General features: G+C 37.5%; 1 protein-coding gene across 1 annotated transcript in view; it reads right to left on the bottom strand.

The window, feature by feature from the left end:
• Window positions 1-10,925: 10,925 nt before the first annotated feature.
• tusc3 (tumor suppressor candidate 3) overlaps window positions 10,926-21,675 on the bottom strand; it is an 83,924-nt gene continuing 73,174 nt past the window's right edge. The window contains exons 9-10 of the mRNA XM_077205054.1: window positions 13,660-13,750; window positions 10,926-11,046 (exon numbers count right to left, since the gene is read on the bottom strand). Of these exons, the coding sequence (XP_077061169.1) occupies window positions 11,031-11,046; window positions 13,660-13,750 (107 nt within the window). The 3' untranslated portion in view covers window positions 10,926-11,030. The remainder of the gene's footprint in view (window positions 11,047-13,659; window positions 13,751-21,675) is intronic.

Here is a 21,675-nt window from a genome sequence, read left to right on the forward strand (position 1 = left end):
GCCACCCCCCCTCCTCGGAGACAGAAGCTTCTGAGGTCACTTCATTCCACTTATTACTTCTGGCCTGCCCAATCATGCTGCTGACGAGCCTCACGGCAGCCTATGGCCAGGGAGAGTGGAGTCTCCGTCCCCAGGCGGTCCAGCTGTTTGGGACCACTTTGGGGCCGCACAGTTACATCTGTTGCCCCTCCGGACTCATCCCTCCACCAGTTGTTTTTCACAGAAAACACAGAAAAAACTCTGGTTTCAGCTGGCCACCGCAGAAATGCATTCCCCAGTGAGCCTTCTTGCAAACAACTGTGCTAAAGTCAGGAGATGGAGCAGGTCTTGCTAGTTGCCCCTTATTGGCCCAACCAGACCTCTCCTCTCAACAGCCCTTCCTGACACCTTCCTCTGAGTACATTCTCAGGGATGGGGCATGATGACACCAGCATTTAGACCTTGGAGAGTTACACGACTGGTTCTAAAAATAACGGGACGTGGGAGGTACTGGTTACTACCGCAATAATTTTTACGCCGTAGAGACCATCACTTCTGTGAGAGCACCCTCTCAAAAGTGAACTTCCCTTAAACTTCCCTTAGAAGTGGAACCTATTCGTTGAAATGAGTCCTCTCTCTGTGAGGAGGTGTTCGATCACTTCAGTGCTTCTTTCCTGCTAATGGGTAGGAGTGAGGGCTGTCTCCACCTCAAAATGTTGTTGCCTCTGTATTGACGCTCATTATGATGCAGTGGATACAAATCCGTGGGAAGCACGACTTGATCGTCAGGTTCCTGAGGGGAGCAAGGAGACTGAATCTGCATTGGGCCAGGTAGTGAGCCTGCAAACGCTGGCCCGGAGGAGGCAGACCCAGCCCTGCCTTTTCTCTGTCAGTCCGCTCCATTGCAGTTATATGTGCTCAGAACGCAAAGCCTGGACCTCAGACCAGCTCTTGTCTGTACGGGGAGCAGCAGAAGGGAAGGCTGTTTCCAAGCAGAGGTTTGCCCACTACATGTGGTTGCCTTCATTTTGGTGAGAAATTTTCGCAAGATGCACGTGCCCACCTGGGTGGTGAGCTCCTCCTAAGTGAGAGTATTGCTCCCTCCTAGGTGTTGACACAGAGTGCCTAGCTAAACAGATATTAAATAGTTGGGGCTGGGCAACACCTATCACATTCACTAAAGAACGAGCCTATGTGTCTAGCCTATGGGTGGTGATGGCGCAGTGGAAAAGACACATGCCTTTGGTGTGAGAGACCCGGGTTCGAATCACCAATGTGTCCCTGAGCAAGACACTTAACCCCTAGTTGCTCCAGAGGCGTGCAACCTCTGACATATATAGCAATTGTAAGTCGCTTTGGATAAAAGCGTCAGCTAAATGAATAAATGTAAATGTGTCTAACCACTGCTTACCGTGGGCTACCTTCACATGAAGCCAGTTTCACTGTAAGCCTGGTTCGAAGTGTCGGCTTGCTGCGCCATTCCCCTTCTATTGACTGGATACGTGAGCAATTCTTGCTCCAGTCAGTTCCCCTTATTAGCCGAACCCTGTCGAGTTCCTCCATACCCTTCGGCAACAGACGTGACTTACGGACGCAATTTCCACGAAAACCATTCCGACAGGTCTAAAATGTAAACACTTGAAGAGATCAGATGCAAAAGCCTCTAAGTGCCATTTTAAATTTTCTTCTAGAATGATATTTTTATCAAGCTTTTATATTTAAGTTCAGTAATTTCACATAAATTACAATTAATAGGTAATCTTCATTGCCATTTAAGTGAAATTACTGAACTTAAATATACAATCTTGATAAAAATGATCATTCTAGAAGAAAATTTAAAATGGCTCTTAAAGGCTTTTGCATCTGAACTCTTCACTTATAACAGTCTTACCATAGTGAATCAGGGTAAGACAAAAACATGTTCTGGGAGAAGGATTTAAAAATATGTATTTTAAGTTTGATGGCAATCAGGGGATGTTTTTAGGCTAATTTGTAAGGGTAAACGTCTCCCCTTAATTGTAGATGGTATTGGTGGATGACAACTCTTGTTTCTTGAGGACCAGCAATCTACAAACCCAATCTATACATTTGTTTGCCAATTAAAGGTGCAGTAAGCGATTTAAACACTGTTGATATTTGAAATAATCTCAAACATACACACCCCTTCCTTCATTGCTCCACCTCCAAAATGCACGAACATGCAATGCAAGAGTGGATGTGTCATTGTTATACCTAAAGCAAAGCAAAATACGTCTTTGCAAATAATTAAGCAAAGAAGACGAACAAACGACAAAACAGAACAAAAAATGAACATACAGTATAAACGAGCAAAAGTTGGTTGTTAGTCGCCAGCAGCACACCAGACATTCACAACTGTCCTTGCATTTCTTGGTTCTGCATGTGAAACGTATAGCAAAACGTGATAATATCTTTTGGCCACGAGATATTGATTTGTAGGAACGTCATTATAACTTAACGTTATGTTGTGGCCACGTGATGTGAAGTCATGGCCTTGAGATCCGATGTTAAGGGGAACATCTTTTTCTCATGGTCACGACTTATATTGAGGGAACGACATCTATTTCTCGTGGCCATGAGTTTACTTTGTAAACAAACCTGCGTGACAATAGCAATCTGGAATTATCAGAAATGGATATTATTAAGACATTAATATTGCGAAATTACTATATTAACCTATATTATAGACCTACTATTAAACTAAACTATATTGCATGCGATATTGCCTATAAAGACAGTATTTGAATGAAGTTTGTTGTTATAAATAAATGTTAAAAAAATACGTAAGAACATAAAATAATATAGGCCTACAAGAAAACATTTTTATCCATCCCATCCCACAGCCTTTTAAATCCATTCTCTGATCGTGTTTTTTTTCATAGCGTGAAAGGTTAATGACTAATAATTTCTTAATTCCACACTTTTGCCATTATTATTTCAAAATAAAATATTAATGTATTAATAACATCCATTAATAATCCCAGATTGCTATGGTCAAGCATGTTTGTTTACGTATTAAACTCGTGGCCACGAGAAAAATGTTTTTTCCTCAACATCAGATCTCAAGGCCACGACTTCACATCGTTCACGTTCCTACGAGTGATGTTCCCACAAATTAATATCTAGTGGACACAACATATTATCACGTTGCAATGAGTTAATAAACTAAGTGAACTGAACATGTCCCCTCCCAGTCACCGTATGATTCACTTTCAACAGCGTTTCTCAGAAATCGCTTACTGGACCTTTAGAGGATGCAATTGAATATTGTTGCTTATATGTGAAGATGGATACAATAAAAGAGTAATCCAATGCATCTACTATTAAATTTCCATTTATTTTAGTATTCATAAAGACACTCCTTCAAAAAAATTGGTTAGATCACACTCTAAGAGCAAAGTATACTCAAACATTCCTGTAGAGTCTAGTGTAGTACCAAGTCTAAAAGGGGTCACGATTGAAATGCCACTACTTACTCTTTCTTTTCCACTTCCTTGCACCTGTCCAACTCTATTTCCCTTCATACCGCCATTTATTGTAATGACTGGTTTGGAGGAGGTCTGTGTTTGTTTCTTGGCATGCAGGTGGGCAGCTATACATTCTCACAGGTACAATTTATCCTTGCACACAAGGCTTGGGTTCCTCCCAGTGAGGTCATGTTGTTTTCTTTGATCTGAGAAAGTAATCTCCCATTGTTTCTCTTCTATATGCAATTCCATTCAATCATGTGGAAAACTGTGACAGCTATGGGGAAAAGATGTAAATAACAGTCCTGAATCATTCAAGTTTTTCAGGCATTCTGTCACTGTGGTGACTTCTTGCTTTCCCAACTGGTCCCATGATGTGTGTGTGTGTGTCATTAGGACTGCCTATTAAACATGTCATCACAATGGCAGCACCAGAGCAGCCTGTCTCTTTGGTTATCACTGAAGCATAACCACACTAAAACTGTGTGATGGGGTCCCTCAGCTCAGCGAACGCTACTGACTGCAGCATATTCGGCTGCTGTTAGCATTAGTCTCCAATCGCACGGCTGCCGATGCCTTTTACAAAGAACTCTTATTAACTTTTAAACAATTAGCATTCTATCTAATGTTGTGTGCTAAAACAATTTGGGTGGATTTAATCAATCAAACATGACTAACTCAAAGTGACTCGTGCCGTTTTTGGTATCAAACCAAACGCTATTTAAAAAATAATTTGCATACATCTGGGTTTTTCAGCTGGAAAAACTTAAGCAAAAAATTGCTTAAATGTGGCACATTTTTGGCCCTATTTTAACGAATTAAGCACATGGTCTAAAGCGCAGGGCGCAAGTACACTTACAAGAAAACGTACAGTCCGAATCCACTTTTGCTAGTTTAACGACGTTTGTAAAAATGGTTGGCGCACAGTCTAAAAGTGTTGTCCCTATTCTCTTAATAAGTAATGGGTGTGTTTTGGGGTGTAACGTGCAATAAACCAATCAGAGTCTCATCTCCCATTTCCTTTAAAAGCCAGTTGCATTTGCGCCATGGAAGAGGCACTATTTACATGGCGGAATTTGCAAAGCGGAAAGACTGAACGCGTCTCCAGTGAGGAAACTGATCTGCTCGTGTGCAAGGTTAAAGTGCACAAGCAGACCATCTACAGGACAAGTCATTGTAATCATTTTATTTTTAATATTTCAGTGTACACGAGTCCCTGTGTGTGTAATAAGCAGAGTGTATGCGCGTTGTGCACCCGCCTATAGGCGCATATTACTAACATGCTCTTTACATAAAAATTTAAAAAATACTGCGCAGTCAATTGCTTCAAAATAGCAATCCGCCAACAGTTCGCCTGAACACACCTTGTTTTCAGACCAGCAATCCATTTGCTATTTAAACAACGTGGTGCAGGACGTGAAAACTGAAAACTACCGGGCTGAAACTACCAAAAGACACTTGTGTTGGGCCGTGCGCTGCATTGCGCTGGGTGTATGATGGGGCCCTTTAAGTTAAAGGGAGGAGAAAATACTCCTAATATTCTCCCCAGAGACTTCATGGATCATGAAAGTAGTTTGTTCCGGCTAAGCACTTTAATTAATTAATGATTAATTAGTGTTGATTTAACACTAAATTAAATCCAGATTTGGAAGTGAGGCCTTCTCATTGATTTTTATAACTCTTGGCCTTCACTATGTATGTGTGTGTGTGGGAGAGAAAAACAGAGGAAGCATTTTATTTGTTTCAAGCAAACTCTCAACAGTTTACACGATCAGTTGGTAAATGTAATGCTAATAATCAGTTTATGAGACTGGCTGCTGATGTTACACTATAGCAATAGTAGTAATGCTGTCCATATATCTTTGACATATGTTTTAGAGCAAAAGTGTATTTCTTTATGTTAAAATATTTATTTTTGTTTCTCTCTAAATTTGTATATATATATATTTCCAAGAGAAAGATTAAAAAAAAGATGAGAAAAAATAAATAAATATCGAGAGCCAACGACTCCTACTTCTGAGAATCCCGGCATTGTGAAAAGAGTGCATTACTTTTAACAATATTACATTCTAAACAGATCTGTTAAGTCATGCCAATTTGTAGACCAACATCACAACTCATATTTTGTTCTACAACATAAATTACACCTTGTCAGAGGTGTCTCTTTTTTGTTTGCACAATACTAACAGTTTGGAAAATAAGAACTACACGTTGCAGGAGTTGTAGTCCTCATTTAGCTAATTATTAGCAGCCAAAAATGCATGTTTGAAGTATGAAATGCATGAAACAAAAATGTCAAAGTCAAGTAATGTTAACTATAAGTTAGTCAAGGGTCTCAGCATCTAGCAACCCCTTTGGTTTGGGCAAGTGTGTGCGTGCTTGTGTACCTTTGTAATTACACTCTTTGAAACTTCAAAACATCCTGTTATTTGCAGTAAAAATGGAAATATATAAATAAATAACAAGCCTTGCAATTAAATGATACTTCCACAAGTTATTTTTGGAGGACATGAGAGGGAAATGCAAATTGTGTTTATGAGTCCCACAATTGTATTTTTTTTATCCAGTTATCCCCTTGAGGATAAGTACTGAAAGTAAGATGACAGTGTGCTGGCAGCTATTAGAGTTTCATCCTGAGAATTCCTCTCTACTGTGTGACACAACCTACTGTGACAGAATTAAACTGTAATGAGTTAATATCTTCTTGGCTTTTATTGAGGTTATGAATCACCTGCATCGTAATGCTGATGTGATGCAACGCCCATGTCTGAAACAGGTGCAACTTAAATTAAGAGACATGCAATAAATCCTCTTGAAAGCTTTTTCATGTTAAGGGTCGTTCACACTGACAGTCGTACTGGGTTCAGCTCATTGACTGCGGTATCACATGAGCTCAACTTTTCATTGGTAGTGGCCACATAGAATTGCTGCTCATTTGCATAAAAGTTATAGCTCATTGTAAATGGTTTTGGTCACCTTACCAAAGCAAATCATTGTCAATGTTTAAGTTCCTTTAGATGCTTTACCCCAAAAGCTTTATCCAACTAAGAAGGCGGATCTGCATTTCCATTGGTTGATGTATAGCTTACTTTTTTGCATAAGGTTGAGCAATTCTCACTGTCACTTTGTTAGAAACTTTCTAAAAATAAATGACTCAGGTCACCCTGTCCCAGCAAACTTCTATGAATAGTGTGACATTTTATGTGAGATTTTTTTCTTTCCCAAAAATATCTGGAAATGCCTGAAATTAGATAAATTTTCTTGAGGAGTAAAGCAACTGCATAAGATAATACGATTTGATTTCTTATTTAATATAATAAAGGTTTGTGTATTTTTTTCTTACTTGTTTATACTGTACGTACAAAATTGGAAAAATCTGCAAGTGCATTAAGACAAAATACACTTATATTAAAGGATTATTTCACCCAAAAATGAAATTACTTAATTACTCACCCTCATATCTTTCTAAACCTGTATGACTTTTCTTTCTTCTGCTCAACACAAAATATATTTTGAAAAATGTTGTTAACCATTAAAAAAACAACAACAACAATGTGGTATTTCTCAAAATATCTTCCTTTATGGTGCACATAACAAAGAAAGTAATATAGTTTTGGGGGGAGGAAGGTAATTAAATGATACATTTTTTAGCAAACTACTCTTTTAAAATATGCATTCTCTGAAAACAAGTCTTAATGGCCAGGTTTACACCTGGTATCCTGGCACCTGGCATCGCGCCATGGCGGATTCGCAAACGGAAAAACTGAACGCTTCTCCAGAGAGGAAACGGATTTGCTCGTGGGCGAGGTTAAAGCGTGCAAGCAGATCATCTACGGGACAAGCCGGATTCTACCATATCTTTATGTACACATTATTAATCTTTTACATTGTAATCCTTTTATTTTATTGTACGCGCGTTGTGGACCCGCCTATAGGCACATATTACTAAAGCGCTCTTTAAATAACAAAAAAATATATATACTGCGCCATTGACTTTAGACCATGCTTTTGGTCAATGGTGCATTCTATTTCAATTGCTTCAAAATAGCAACGCGCCAACAATGCGACTGAACACACCTCGTTTTCAGACCAGCACGCCAATGGGCGCAAATGCATTTGCTATTTAAACAACGTGGCGCAGGACATGAAAATGATAACGGTGTTGAAAGTAGCAAAAAACGAAACTAGCGAAAAATATGAAACTAGCAAAAAACACTTGCGTCGTGCTTGCCTCTGCATTGCGCCGGTTGTATGATAGGGCCCAAAATGTGTAAACATTATGGGAAGAGCGCTAGCCAGACGGGATTTAAACTTTGTCAGCTGAAGACCCAAGTTTGGTTTGAAGACGAAAAACGTACCAAGCACAATGTTCTCAACCATTCCTGATTTCCAACAAGCACTCACAGCGTTCGCCATTCTCTTGCGGCTGTCAGAACAGAACAGAGAAGAAAGCTGCTGCTCTCCATATGTTTTGCCGTCGTTCATATGTTAATTGTGTGAGCTTATTTTTGTCCATTAGATCAAAAGACTTACCCATACATTTACCACCCATAGACGGAAATGTGTCTTCCTCGTCTACTTGTGATCCGATTGACCAAAACACATCTTAATACCTGGTGTAAAAAGGGCCAATATCTTATGCAGTATTACTTCTCAAACTTTACATATTTTTACTGAAAAATAAAATAAAAATACTTAAAGGAATAGTTCACTTAAAAATGGAAATGCTGTCATCATTTACTCACCCTCGAGTTGTTTCAAACCTGTATGAATTTCTTTCTTCTGCTGAATACAAAAGAAGATATTTTGAAGAATATCTGTAACCAAACAGTTGATCGACCCCACTGACTTCCATATAATTTATTTTCCTACGATGGAAATCAATGAGGAAAATCATACAGGTTTGATACAAATTGAGGGTGAGTAAATGATGACAGAATTTTCATTTTTAACTAAACTATTTCTTTAAGTTTGTTTTGTTGTTGCAGTGAATCATTTTTGGTCTGTTAATTAGTATGTACACTGCTGTTCAAAAGTTTGGGGGCGGTAAGATTTTTAATGTTTTTAAAAGAAGTCTTTTCTGCTCACCAAGGCTGCTTTTATTTGATTAAAAATACAAAACAAACCCAGTAATATTGTAAAACAGCTGTTTTCTATGTGAATATATAGTAAAGTGTAATTTATTCCTGTGATCAAAGCTGAATTTTCAGCATCATTACTCCAGTCTTCAGTGTCACATGATCCTTCAGAAATCATTCTAATATGATTTTTTGATGCTCAAGAAACATTTATGATTATCATCACAGTCGAAAACAGTTGTGCTGCTTCATATTTTTGGGCAAACCGTGATTCGTTTTTTTTCAGGATTCTTTGAAAGTTCAAGAGAAAAACATTTAATTAAAAAATAATTATTTAGCATTATTATCAATGTCTTTAATGTCACTTTTGATCAATGCGTGCTTTCTGAATAAAACTATTAATTTATTAAAAAAATAATAATAAAAAATTGTTATTGACCCCAAACTTTTGAACGGTAGTGTATATTTTTGTTTAGTGGAAAAAAAATTACTTGTTAATGTGGTAGATTTTTTCCCCTATATGCACCTGACTTAAGTTTACCTGGATCATCTCCTAATCGACGCCCCTAAACGTCTCCTGACAGACTATCGATCATATTTATCCTAGCATGTCTCCTTATCGACGTCGCTCAACGTATTGTCCCCTATGAACACTATCACTTAAAAAATAAGATCTCTAGTGCTCCACTAACTTGCTGCACAGCAATAAATAAACAGACTCCATACAATGCCTTCGATTATATACCTCAGACAAATTTCAGATGTATAATCCAGGAAATCCTTATGTAGGTAGAAGCAATTTCTTGCTTTACTTCACTTTGTTTGTCACTCAGTCATGAGTTTATAAATGTAGACATTTGTTTATTTTCATTTCCCCTTTTGTTATGTTTGGACATGATTCAGACACACTGACTGAATGAGTGTTTGGAGACATTTCAGGTTTCAAAAGCATGTAATTGTTCCTAAAAATAAATATTAGTTATGATTCACATGCTCTGTCCTTGTTATCTGTGTCTTCTGTCCATTAATTAACCTTTAAAATTCATCCTTTGAAGTACACTGATCCAACAAACAGAGATAGGCACTGTGGGAACGGGGAGAGGGAGTTGCTTGAAGACATTAGAAAAGGGGATGAAAAAGAAAGGTGTGGGGGGGGGAAGACACACTGAAATTGCCATCTCTTCTCTGCGCAAATGAAGGATGGAGTGGTGGCCACTAATGTGCTTCGACAGCTAAAGAGGAATTACTGCCAGTTTAAATTTTCTCAATTGTAATGCTGCTGTTGGTTCTGATTTGATGCCAAATACCCTCTTTTCATATTTGCTTTTCACGCTACTAATTCGACTGAGCATCAACAACAGCACTTCTATCACTATAACGTCTAGCTGTGCAGCACCATGTGCTTACGTTTGTGTGCCACATAGACAATGGATTTACTGTGGATTATAAATCATTACGAAAACATACAAGTAATAATTTAAATAAAAACCGCACACCACATGCATTAAAAAACATTTCTAATATTTTGAGTCATTTGTTTTATTAATTGAGATTTAAGTATAGTATTAGCACATCTGAAGTAAACATGTTTGTGCTCTTAAGATAAAAAGGGCTTCTTAGGTGGCAGAATTGGGCTGCGTTATAGACGTCAAATCACTATCACAATCACTAATTAAATACTTTCTGATGAGTAATAACACAAAAGTAGATGCGCCAATAAATTTGTATTAAAAGCTTTAAGGCAGGGTTGACATTATTGTCTATGATGACAGCTAATTTAGATTAAATCCTTAAAGGAAATCTTTGCTTCTAAGAAAAATGTCATGGGCGTTATCATCCAGTTCTCTTGTTTGAAGTTAAATAAATATGTTAGTTCGGATATTGGATTGAATTTAATTGGATCGGTGGTAGCAGAGTTGGTTTTAATAAAGAAGATTAAAAACCCCTTTCATGACCTACCCAAAATAATGGGGAAAAAAATACTTAAATATTCCTTCACAGATTTCAGAAGAGAGAGAGAGAGAGAGAGAGAGAGAGAGAGAGAGGGAGAGAGAGAGAGAGAGAGAGAGAGAGAGAGAGAGAGAGAGAGAGAGAGAGAGAGAGAGAGAGAGAGAGACTGAAAAGGAGAAAAAAAAAACTGACTGAGGGGGACAAAAAGAGGACACAATCTGCTGAGGCGCGCGCAATGGCCTCAAGAGAGGCATCATAAACGGCAATAACAAATAACAGCCTCACACACAGATGCACGCACAAACACGCTTCTCTCCCCGCAAAACCTTCAGGACAAAATCCTCAATTTGCAATTAAAAACTAAAACTGGTCATACAAGCAAAACACACACATGCACAACGCACACACAGACAGACAACGCAGTGCACGGCAGTGGGTAATAGTTCAGTTTATTTATCTTATGTCACACATGCAGTGCGTTACAGTCAAACAGCAGTTGAATCTGAAGTTCGGCAGCTTTTTCTTTCACGGCATTATCTTATTTAATCAGGAAGCTGAAAGAGAAGAAAAGAGAAAAATAGAGAGAGAAGGAAAAAGGAGAAGAGTGTGAATGATTAAATATTCACTGACTGGAAGTGACGTCATCGTCCAATCATTAAAAGATCTCTAGACTGTAAAAGGTTATTCACTAGAGTCTCTACAATTACCACAGTTTCTGTACATTTAAATTAGTTTTATTTGATTCATTAGGAAGCATTTGGTCTGGGATGAAGTACATGAACAGTTCAGCAAGCAAAGGAATGTTTCGGAATTTTTTCAGCGCTATTGGCACTGCTTTTGAAGGAATCTTTTATGAAAATTAATTATTCTCGTTCACTTCCATTCACTGACTAATTTTCCGGTCAGGGAAACTTGTAAAGACTTTGCTGCCTTTTCCTTCCTCCAAACACGGCCTATATAGCAATATATCCTTGGACTTATTCAAGCTAAGTTAACCCCAAAGCTTGACAGATGAAAATAGAGCAAAACATTATGATGCTCAACAAACACTATCTGCAGAATATTTTAGTAGATCTATACACATAAATGTAAATGCACATAAAAATATCCTATTTATCTTTTTTACATTTTCAACTTCCTTTAGTGTGTAATCTTGCTGTTTGAGCATGAAAAAAGCCTGCATAGTTACAAAGTTCACTCAAATGGTGTTATTCTCTTTATCAGTGCACACTGTTTCTGAACTCCCTGAATGCTTAAATCGTAGTCTTCAGTTTTCTTTCGGGAACGTACACACCACAATATCCCTCATTTAAATAATTCCTGCCAAAAGCATACACAAAAAAGGGGTGAGGCCTGCCTGAGTTGCGTTAGTAGTGTGTTGAATATAGCGGTCATGGTAAGGGGCGTGATATTTCCGAAACGGTTGACTAATCACAACACACTCCAGCCGACCAATCAGAGGGCGCTGGGGTGCCGCCCCATCAAAATTCCAGAACTATAAATGTATACAAAAATGATATAAAGATGAAATAAAAATAAAATAGTTTACTCATATGATGTGCAGGCTGGTAGTAAGAGCCTCAGCATCTAATAAAAACTGGCTTTAATCGGGTAACTATTTTATATGTTTTTCAATATGTTTCATGGGCGAGAGACGCCGAAAAAACGGATGTCTATCAGAGTCCTTAAATTGTCGGGCGGCATGTGACCTGAAGCTGGTCTCTAATTGGTTTCTTAAAGATTCTCCTCCGGACGCAGGTCGCTGCGTCCCTGGTGAATCAGAATTGGATACATTTTATTTTATCCAATCTGATTGGTTCTCGTCACCTGTCATTCAGCTTTACGGTCTTGGCCACTACTGCGAGTGCGCAGGCGACTCCGACAAAACCTTGCTAGGATGATCACTTTCGTAGAGATAATGGCGGCAGTTAAACCAAATTCTGTCATTGATTTACAAAAAAAAAAAAAAAAAAAACTTTCACAAGGCGTTCACTGGAAGAAAAAAAAGGATACAGGATCTCGGACCGGACCAACCCAATTTACAAATCCAGCAGCAGGGCAGTGACAAAGGACGAAGCTTCTTATGAGAAACGGAGGTGGCTGGCCGGATGTGATGTTAGCAATGCCCTTTTTTGCTTTCCCTGTCTTTTATTTCAAAGTGTCGGCACTGAAGTATTGTGGACAACAACGGGGGTAAGAGACCTCAAACCTCTGAAATTTATTTGTATTTATTTTCGCCCCACCCCCCCAACAAAAATAATTATCACCAGCCGCCACTGGCACATAGTACTTTTCAGAAGGAGGGGCCTCATAGAGACCGGAACCAAACGGACAGACTGGGATGAGAGGTGCTGCAATCATTTAAAATATGTAAAAAAAAAAAAAAACAAAAAAAAAAACACAGTTTTTTTGAACATTCAAGCATGAAAACTTATTCTAGTAGACCCCCAAAAAATAAAGACTTTGAAAAAAGGGCATAATAGGTCCCCTTTAAAGAAATCAGTTGTGGTTGTGATAGATATTGGTTGAAATGTGTTTACAGTAATGCACTTACAATGGATGTCTAGTTTAAATATGCTGCATGTATTCTAATAATAATAATAAATTACTGTTCATTGTTTGAACCGTAAAGTTGTCTAAATTGTCATTTAGCAGTGGGACTACAGTTCCAGGGAGATGAACTTATTTATTTATTTGTTATTTATTACTGACGAAATTCATCTTATTGGAGTAAGCTCCATGTAACAGTACTTTGCAAATAGTTACAATAACTCAGGGTGTGTATATTATGCGAGAGTTATTTGTTCTCACCAGCTTCAAATGGTCTTGGCATAAGCTTTACTACTATTCTACAACAAGTCATTGAAATTCTCATGCTAACATTAAGTCTTGTGGCTGTACTTCCATATTATTAGTGCATTCTAACCTTTAATCCAGAGCTCAAATTTTGTCTGGTAGACTTCCACTGTAAGTGCATTACTGTAAAATCTTTTTTGTGTGTGGGACAAAGGTAATCAACAGCATGTCGTTCATAGAGCTGAACCCATAACATTGCTGTAAATCAAAGCAGAGAAAAACATTAAAACAAAATTATATTACACTGCACAACAAATAATTCACTAAAACAAGAGTGTGTTTTAACAGCAATAGACTGCATTACATCTTACCTGTAAGGATAACCATGATATTTTGATCTGAAGATGGACAGCAGGAAGCTAAAGAAGAACACCACCAAACCAAGCCCAACAAGACAGATAACTGTAAAACAGAAAAAAAGCACAGTGAGTGTAACTCTACTAATGAGCTAAATAATGCTTCCATTGATTAAACTTGATTAGTATGCTACAATGGTATTTTATAATGGGATTAAGCCTTTGGTGAAAATCACTTTTCATGATCTTTGATCTAAAAGCTAATCCCAAACAGCCATCTTAAATTAAGCCATTACTAATGAATGAAACAATAATCGCTACTTAAATGCTTATAAAACATGCTGCATCAGCTTTTTTAGATAGTGCCCACAATTTTATAACCTGTTAAATCACATTATAAAGTGACTTTAAAGACTAGTCAATGATGCCTTAAACATTGTGCTATTGGAATAAAAAAAAGCTGATTTTATCAAGGAAAATAAAATGTAATTTACAATACTGCAGCTCAACACTGAAACTGGTCAGTGCATATTCTTTGCCTACTGCTACCAAATAAATTACTGGATTGAGCATGCATATTTAAAATCACATACATTTATGCACTTTTGTATACACTGACACATGCAAAATTTATAGCATCCAGAAAGACAGAAAACTTTTTTTTTTTTTTACTAATGTCTGACTTCGATGGACTGAACAGAAGAAATGAACCAGAGAAGTTTCCATGTCAAAGAATTCAGAGCCCCAGAGCAAACCTACCTATTACATAATCACATTTAAAAGGGACCTATTATACCCTTTTTACAAGATGTAGTCCAAGTCTCAGTTGTACCCAAGATGTGTCTGAACTTAAAGCTCAAAATACCCCACAGATATTTTATCATACCATGTTGTAAATGCCCATTTTTGAGTGGAAGGAAAGAGGGCGGTGCCTTTACAGCTCATGCCTCGGACACTCAAAAACTAAAACATCTGTTTGATTTTGATTATCATCTCTATCGCAGTCAAGCTCACGTGACATTTCAGGTCTTCATTTCATCATCATGAAAGTTTATTATCTGCATGCGTTTTAAAGCCATATCAATCTTAACTTCTGATATATGGTTTTATGAGGGCACACATCTGAAGCACACGCACAGAGAGCTGGATGTCAGACACCCTGTGTGTAATAAACTAAGATCTCTTTCACGTCTGTTTGTGCTTAAACTGTCAAATACACACAAGGTCATGTCAAAAGCACACAAAGATGTCTGTCTATGAACTTAAACAGCAAGTAAAGAAATCGCATGTGTATATAAGATCTGTGTATTTAAGTGACAGCAGCGTAATATACAGTACCTACTGCTATATATACTGTTAATATGAATCAGACAACAAAAGAAAAACTAAAAATCACTCAATGCTGCTATTAAATGCACTGGCGAGGAGATATACACGGTGGACTCCATACAGCTCACTGAGGGCGGGGTCTATGCTAATAGGGCAGAGTCTGTCATCAGTCATGGGTGGGGTCTGTGCATTTGTGACATCACAAAAGCTAGAATTAGCAAATGGCTTGTTCTGAGAAACTTATGGTTTATGGGGATTAAAAAAAGAGGAGTGTGTGCATTTGTACAATGGCAGAGTGGTTTTGTACACACACTGCCAATACACATGTATGTTCAAACACTATGTAAAAGTGAATTTTGCATATTAGGTCCCCTTTAAGTAAACACTTCCAGAAAGTTAGCTTTGGCAAGCGGTTTCAAACTCCCAAAATGAAGAAAAAATGTATGTCATTTTGCCCTAATTTTGTTTGAAATGACATCACACCAGTTTATTCTAAAAGTAAATATCAGGGTCTTAAAATAAACATTATTCATTGTTTTTTTTTTTGCAGCCCCTTAGGTTCAACAAAGAGCTTTTTATCAATACATTTTTTGCTGTATTGAGTTAGCTAAATAGTTCTTGATATATATCCTTTTTGTTCTGGGTAGCTTTTTACAGAGAGGAAAGTCCTGGTTTCTTTAAAGGCACAAGATAGTTTCCAAATGGCTGCATGAGTGTCTGAGAGAGTCAGCGTGTAAGTAGTAAACATATTAAAGAGCGAGGCAGTGGCAGCTGCTGTTTAGCTGAATGAGAAGCTAATCAGAGCTTAATCAAAGTGTGTTAACCTCCTCAAAAGAGAGGGGCACCTCCAATTACACCACACCGCCAGCACTGTTCCTCTCCAGATTAGTCATCCAGAAACACCCTCTTATCCCAGGATCACACCCTCAGAACACAAATACACAGAGCTTTTAATTTAAAGTTTCAGTATCTACTGAACTTCCCTGAAGACTTGTTTTCAAGGCTTCATGCGACAACGTTTACTCTGAGACCTTGAAGTTCTCGAGCCTATTATCATTTCCCTGACATGTTACACAAGCCTTCCCATAAGACTCGTGGTAGTCGCCGCAAAATTACTCTGCATTACACAAAAATGACGAACATGACTAACTGAGATGTGACATTTAAAAGCTGCTAAACATTTACTTTCAGGGTCGTCTGTGTCACAGGGTAACTAATGTGATGTTGCTAAAAAAACACCACTCTGGTGCAATAACATTTGGCTGACTTTCCTACAACTGGACTGAGTCGCTTGCCGGAAATGTTTCTGGGGGGGGGGGGGGGTGGGGGGGGTTTGGGTGTTGTTGTTTAAAAGTACAGCGTCACTACTCCAGCAATCTTCATTTAGCATTTTCCTATTTTAAATGCTTCGAGTCAGTGTGTTTTCCTTGACAACCGCTGGGTCTGATCAACCACTCACTGTGTAAGTATTCTTATTCTGCATAGCAGCAATTAACATGAAGTCACCAGAGGTGGAGGTTTTTTGCATGTACGTTACTGTCCGTTTTAGATAGAAGTAAAAGTACAAAAATGATACAAAATTAAAGGAATGATGAATTAAAGGGAGGAAAGAGCTAAAAAAGGTGTTTTTTGTTTTGTTCAATACATAAAAGTCAATAGGATCGAATATTTCTTTGGATCCCACATTGTTCAAAATATCTGTTTTGTTCCATAGAAGACAGTCATACAGGTTTGCAATGACATAAGAGTGAGTAACTGATGACATAACTTTAATTTTTTTAGGTGAACTTTTCCTTTAAAAACATTATTATTTTCTCCATTTTGTATGGAAACAATGCAGACTGCCGACTTTAGTTAAAGGGTATTTGGAACACAGATTGGATAGTTGGATATTGTAAATTAAGGCTCCAGGAATGCATGTAAACACTGAGTTTATTTAGTTGTGGAGGTATATATCATTGTTTATGATCATAAATGCAGGTTTATTACATTGCTGCTTTTTGGTTTATGGACCAAACATCTGGACCATCTGGACCAGCTATCTGCTAGCTTCCTGTTGCAATCAGTTTTAATGCACATCTTTGTACTTATTTTTATTTATTTGTTTTATCTTTTTAATACACATCAGCTTTCTGGTCTAATCATTCATTACTTTTGTGTTAGAAAACATTGAAACTGTCACTCTTCACTATAGCTTTTGCACTAGTTTTACTAGTGAATGTTTTGTTTTCTCCCTAATGGCCCAACACACAATAGTTTGCCTTTGGCTATGCATTAAACATCATTTTTATGATGATGAGCCTAATAAGATACTCCATCTGCTTTTTTCACAAATGTGTTTAATGCTGTATAATGGGCTATTCCCTCTAAACTGTCTGTCCTAAATGCATTAATAGGCTTTATAAAATTACTCTTAGTATGTTAATTAATATTCGGAGATTCATTCTATCTGTAGCATGAAAGAAAATACATTTTGCTCATCACAAAGTGTTAAACTGTAAGTTGTTTAAAAGTCTATGAAGCGATCATTGTCAGACTACTTTTTTGTTTACATGACTAAGATGGGTAGTTGTTTGGAAACAATCATTATTTCTGTAATTTCACACTTAATTTGTATTTAACCTGGAATCTAAATTCAATTATGTGAGCCCTTTCATTTTTATTGAGTATTTTGTGTATTGAGCAAAACTCTACAGGCACTCAATTTCCTAGTTGTTGGAGGGCAGTGAACAGGATTTTTCTGCATATAGGTCGACCCCTCTAACCTTGTTGGGAAAAAGTCAATATCCATTATAGTCTCTCAAGGTGTTGCAGTACTCAAGCATTTTACAGTGTGTTGTTATAACTGGTGGAAACAAACTGAGAATTTATTTTTTTTATTAGGCAAGGACCTGCATTTAAACTGACTGCCTTTATGTGCTGGAATGTTTTCTGCTTACAAGTAAAAATATATAGTTCTTTAAATATATCCAGTCACAAAGCCTCACCATTTACCATCAGGAGATGCTTTTGTAGAGGCATTAACAGCGAGGTTATTTTGTTCCTAGAAAATCCCCATAGGAAATATTTCTACTTTGTGCCACTTTATATACATTATAACTTTGGGATGAAACCTGAAAAAGAGTCTGTTCTGGAAGTGACCTATGATGCTAAGATGAGTTTCACTACATTGTGAACGTTGAGGGTGCACATCCCACAGAATGTTCACTAACCATGAACCAATTAGCTTTACATTTGAGAGTGGACTTCAGCAATGGTAAAATGGGAGATTCTGTATCCTACTTTATTTTCAATAGAACTTCAATAGAAATATTGACTTGTGTACTGTTTTAGAATTACAAAACATTTACTCAATACATGTTAAGGCAAACCCCTGTGGAAAAAAAAACTGTGTTCATATTTTCATAACATAATGTCGTAATGATCAATGCGGAAGCAGAGAGGATAGAGCAAAACAAAACAACAGTCACAAATTAGAAGTGCTGGAAGCTAGATATTTTAGTCGATAAAGTTTTAAATATGGAGATTTTTCTTACACTAATGCATCGCTTCACTTCAGAAGGCCTTTATTAACCCCCGCAGAGCCTTGTGGAGCACTTTTATCATGGATGGATGCTCTTTGATGGACTTCAAAACAGAAGCAGCCATTCACTGCCATTATAAAGCTAGGAAGACCCAGGACATTCTTTTAATATAACTCCAATTGTATTCATCTGAAAGAAGAATGTCATATACACCTAGGATGGCTTCAGGGTGAGTAAATCATGGGCTAATTTTCATTTTTGGGTGAAATATCCCATTAAAAATAGTTGTGTTCAGACAGCTTCAGGCCAACCTCACACATACATTAAAGAAAGCTGAATTCAGTTTTTTATATACATTTGAATAAGATGTGGCTGATATAGTTATGATGCATAAAAACTACACATCAAATACAAAACAAATTACAGAAGCATGCACAGATTAATACAGACACCATATCCCTTTGAGTAAGTTCATCTTTGTGACATGCACTTAAAAGCACACGCACATATATATGCATGCATATGCATGATGACACAAATGCACACATCTCATCAGTCAGAACTTATTACTCTAACCCCATCACATAAATTAGTCACTGCTCCCTTCTCATGTACCCCCAGTGGCTGATAGAGGGCCAGAGGGCCCAGGAGTGCATATAGAGCAAGCATCTGCCTCATCTGCTTCTTTCACACCCCAGGGGAAGCGCTTCAAGATGGGCACGCATCCCTTCTCCCTATGAATAACCTAAGTCTCTTCCTCTGTAAAAAGAACTCTCTCCTCAACAAAGATTCCTGAGACTGACTGATGAGACTATAATAATGCAGATTCATATATGCCTAATGGTCAATTAACAGTGACAGGTGCAGGAAAAGCCCAGTGCTGAGGTGCCATCGCCGGTTTAATGATCTGCTGCGCTAATGTGACCTCTGACCCCCGTGCCACGGCCCTGACGTGGCAGATGATGGCCGCGGCAAATTTGGGTGACGTAGGGGAAAATGTATGACACAACCTCTGGAGAGAGGAAGTCAAGAAGTTACGTGTCACTAAAACACTCGCTAATGTGAGCTTTATGAAGGATATGAATCATTTCAACACATTCATCTGTCTAGATCAAGTCTAATCTTATATAAAACATCTTACCGTGAAACACTAGATTTGCTTTTCCTGGAGGAAATACCAGAGCTTAGATTTTGGTTTTGTGTAAATGAAATGCCACATCAGATCTGCTTTAAACATCGCAAATCAATGGGAATCACATAATGCGACACCATCTTTGCAGCATAAAGATGGCTATAGATAATCGCTGTTATTCTCTGCATATTCAGAATGATTCGATTAACGACTACTCGGTTCAGTAAGTAACCCAATCCAATCCACTTCAGCAGTTTAAAAAAAAGGTTAAATGGCAATTACAATTAACATGTTTTAAATCTTGCACACTTCTGTAACACACTGCAATTAGTTAGAATTTTAGCATTTTAATTTAATTATGCCAACATAATTAGCCATTTAAAAGATATATTTGAAGATTACCAGATATAAATCGACAAGATTTATAATTGAAAGAAAAGATTAAATCAATCATTATGCAGATAAATAGAAGAAAACAAGATAGATTAATGATAATTCAGTGTGCACATATTACGATGACATTAATGCTGTTGGTTAGATTTTGAATTGCAATAGTCGAAGGATTGTCAAACTTAAAGGGATAGTTCACCCAAAAATGAAAATTCTGTTATCATTTACACACCCTCAAGTTGTTCCAAAACCTGCATGAGTTTCTTTCTTCTGCTGTACACACAAGAAGATATTTTGAAAAATGCAACTAACCAAACAGTTGATGGACCCCATTGATTATTTATTTTTTCATAGTATGGAAGTCAGCGAGGCCTGTCAACTGTTTGGTTACCCACATTCTTCAAAATATCTTCTTTTTTGTTCGTCAATTCACACAGGTTTGGAACAACTTGAGGGTGAGTAAATGATGCCAGAATTTCCATTTTTTGGGTGAACTATCCCTTTAAGTGCTTTCAAAAAGGCATACAATAAACAAAGCAAGTTCTGAAGGTGATGATAACATACATTTAGAGGGAATAAGCTGTAGTCAAGTGTTTCTAAAAATTAATACAATACCATAAAATAAAAATCACTTCTATAATGAAAACTACAAACTTACTGTAAAGTACATTTGTATGGGAGCCTGTCATGTTTAAATCTGTGTGTATGGTACTGTTTCATAAGAGGAATACACACTACGTGTTCACACAGAACACATTTTTCCATTCCACTGCGCCACTATTCCATTACTTTTTTAAATGTAAGCATGAGCTAGATGGACATCTTTAACCATTGTTCTCACGTCTCGCGTCTTTTGCAGCATCTCGTGCATGAACCAAAATTCTCAAAACGTGGCACTCAAGTTAAACTTAAAAAAAAAAAAGTGTCTCTAGACCTTGCACATTTTCGTTCCACTGACCTGCGTTTCGCATTTTTAACAGCAAAAACACGTTCTGTGTGAATCTGCTCTAAGATATAATTCTATTCATTCACTGTTTTAAAAGGTTCAATTAGGTAATTCTGATTCAAGAAACTAATTCTAAAACAGAATTACTTCTATTTTCATCTCAAATAAAACTTTATTTGTGTGCTTGAGTGGTATTCAGCACGTTAATAACACAAGTATGGTCAAAAATGACGTGTGCATTTAAATGGTGCTACATATTCATGACTGCTAAAACTCCTGCTTTACACACGAACACCCACACAAACACAAATTGCAATTTCCACAATTATACACTTCTGCTGACATACACATACAGTAATTACAAGCATTTCTATCCCAGCGTATTGCATAAAGAGCTCACTTCTCTGTCTGAGCAGTCTAAAATCAGAAACAAAAAGCACTCCCCTTGTTTGTCATGGAGGTGAGTTGGAAACCAAGCCAAAAATAACTCGTCATTTACATAACTCAGCATTTACATATTACCCATAGTTCATACCATTAGCATATCAAAGCTGGGGATGACTCTTTGGAGGTGGGATGCAGGCCATCACATTAAGTGCTCTCCACAGCTAATGCAGTGATAATACATGGAAAGCTATTCATCTATCACAGTCTGGAAGCGATGCTTGTCTTTATGGGAACCCCTGAGAAGCACTTCAAGACGGGGAGTG

This window comes from Siphateles boraxobius, unplaced genomic scaffold, assembly GCF_051911475.1.
Source record: "Siphateles boraxobius isolate OS27281-9 unplaced genomic scaffold, OSU_SipBor_1 53, whole genome shotgun sequence".
Classification (NCBI taxonomy): domain Eukaryota; kingdom Metazoa; phylum Chordata; class Actinopteri; order Cypriniformes; family Leuciscidae; genus Siphateles; species Siphateles boraxobius.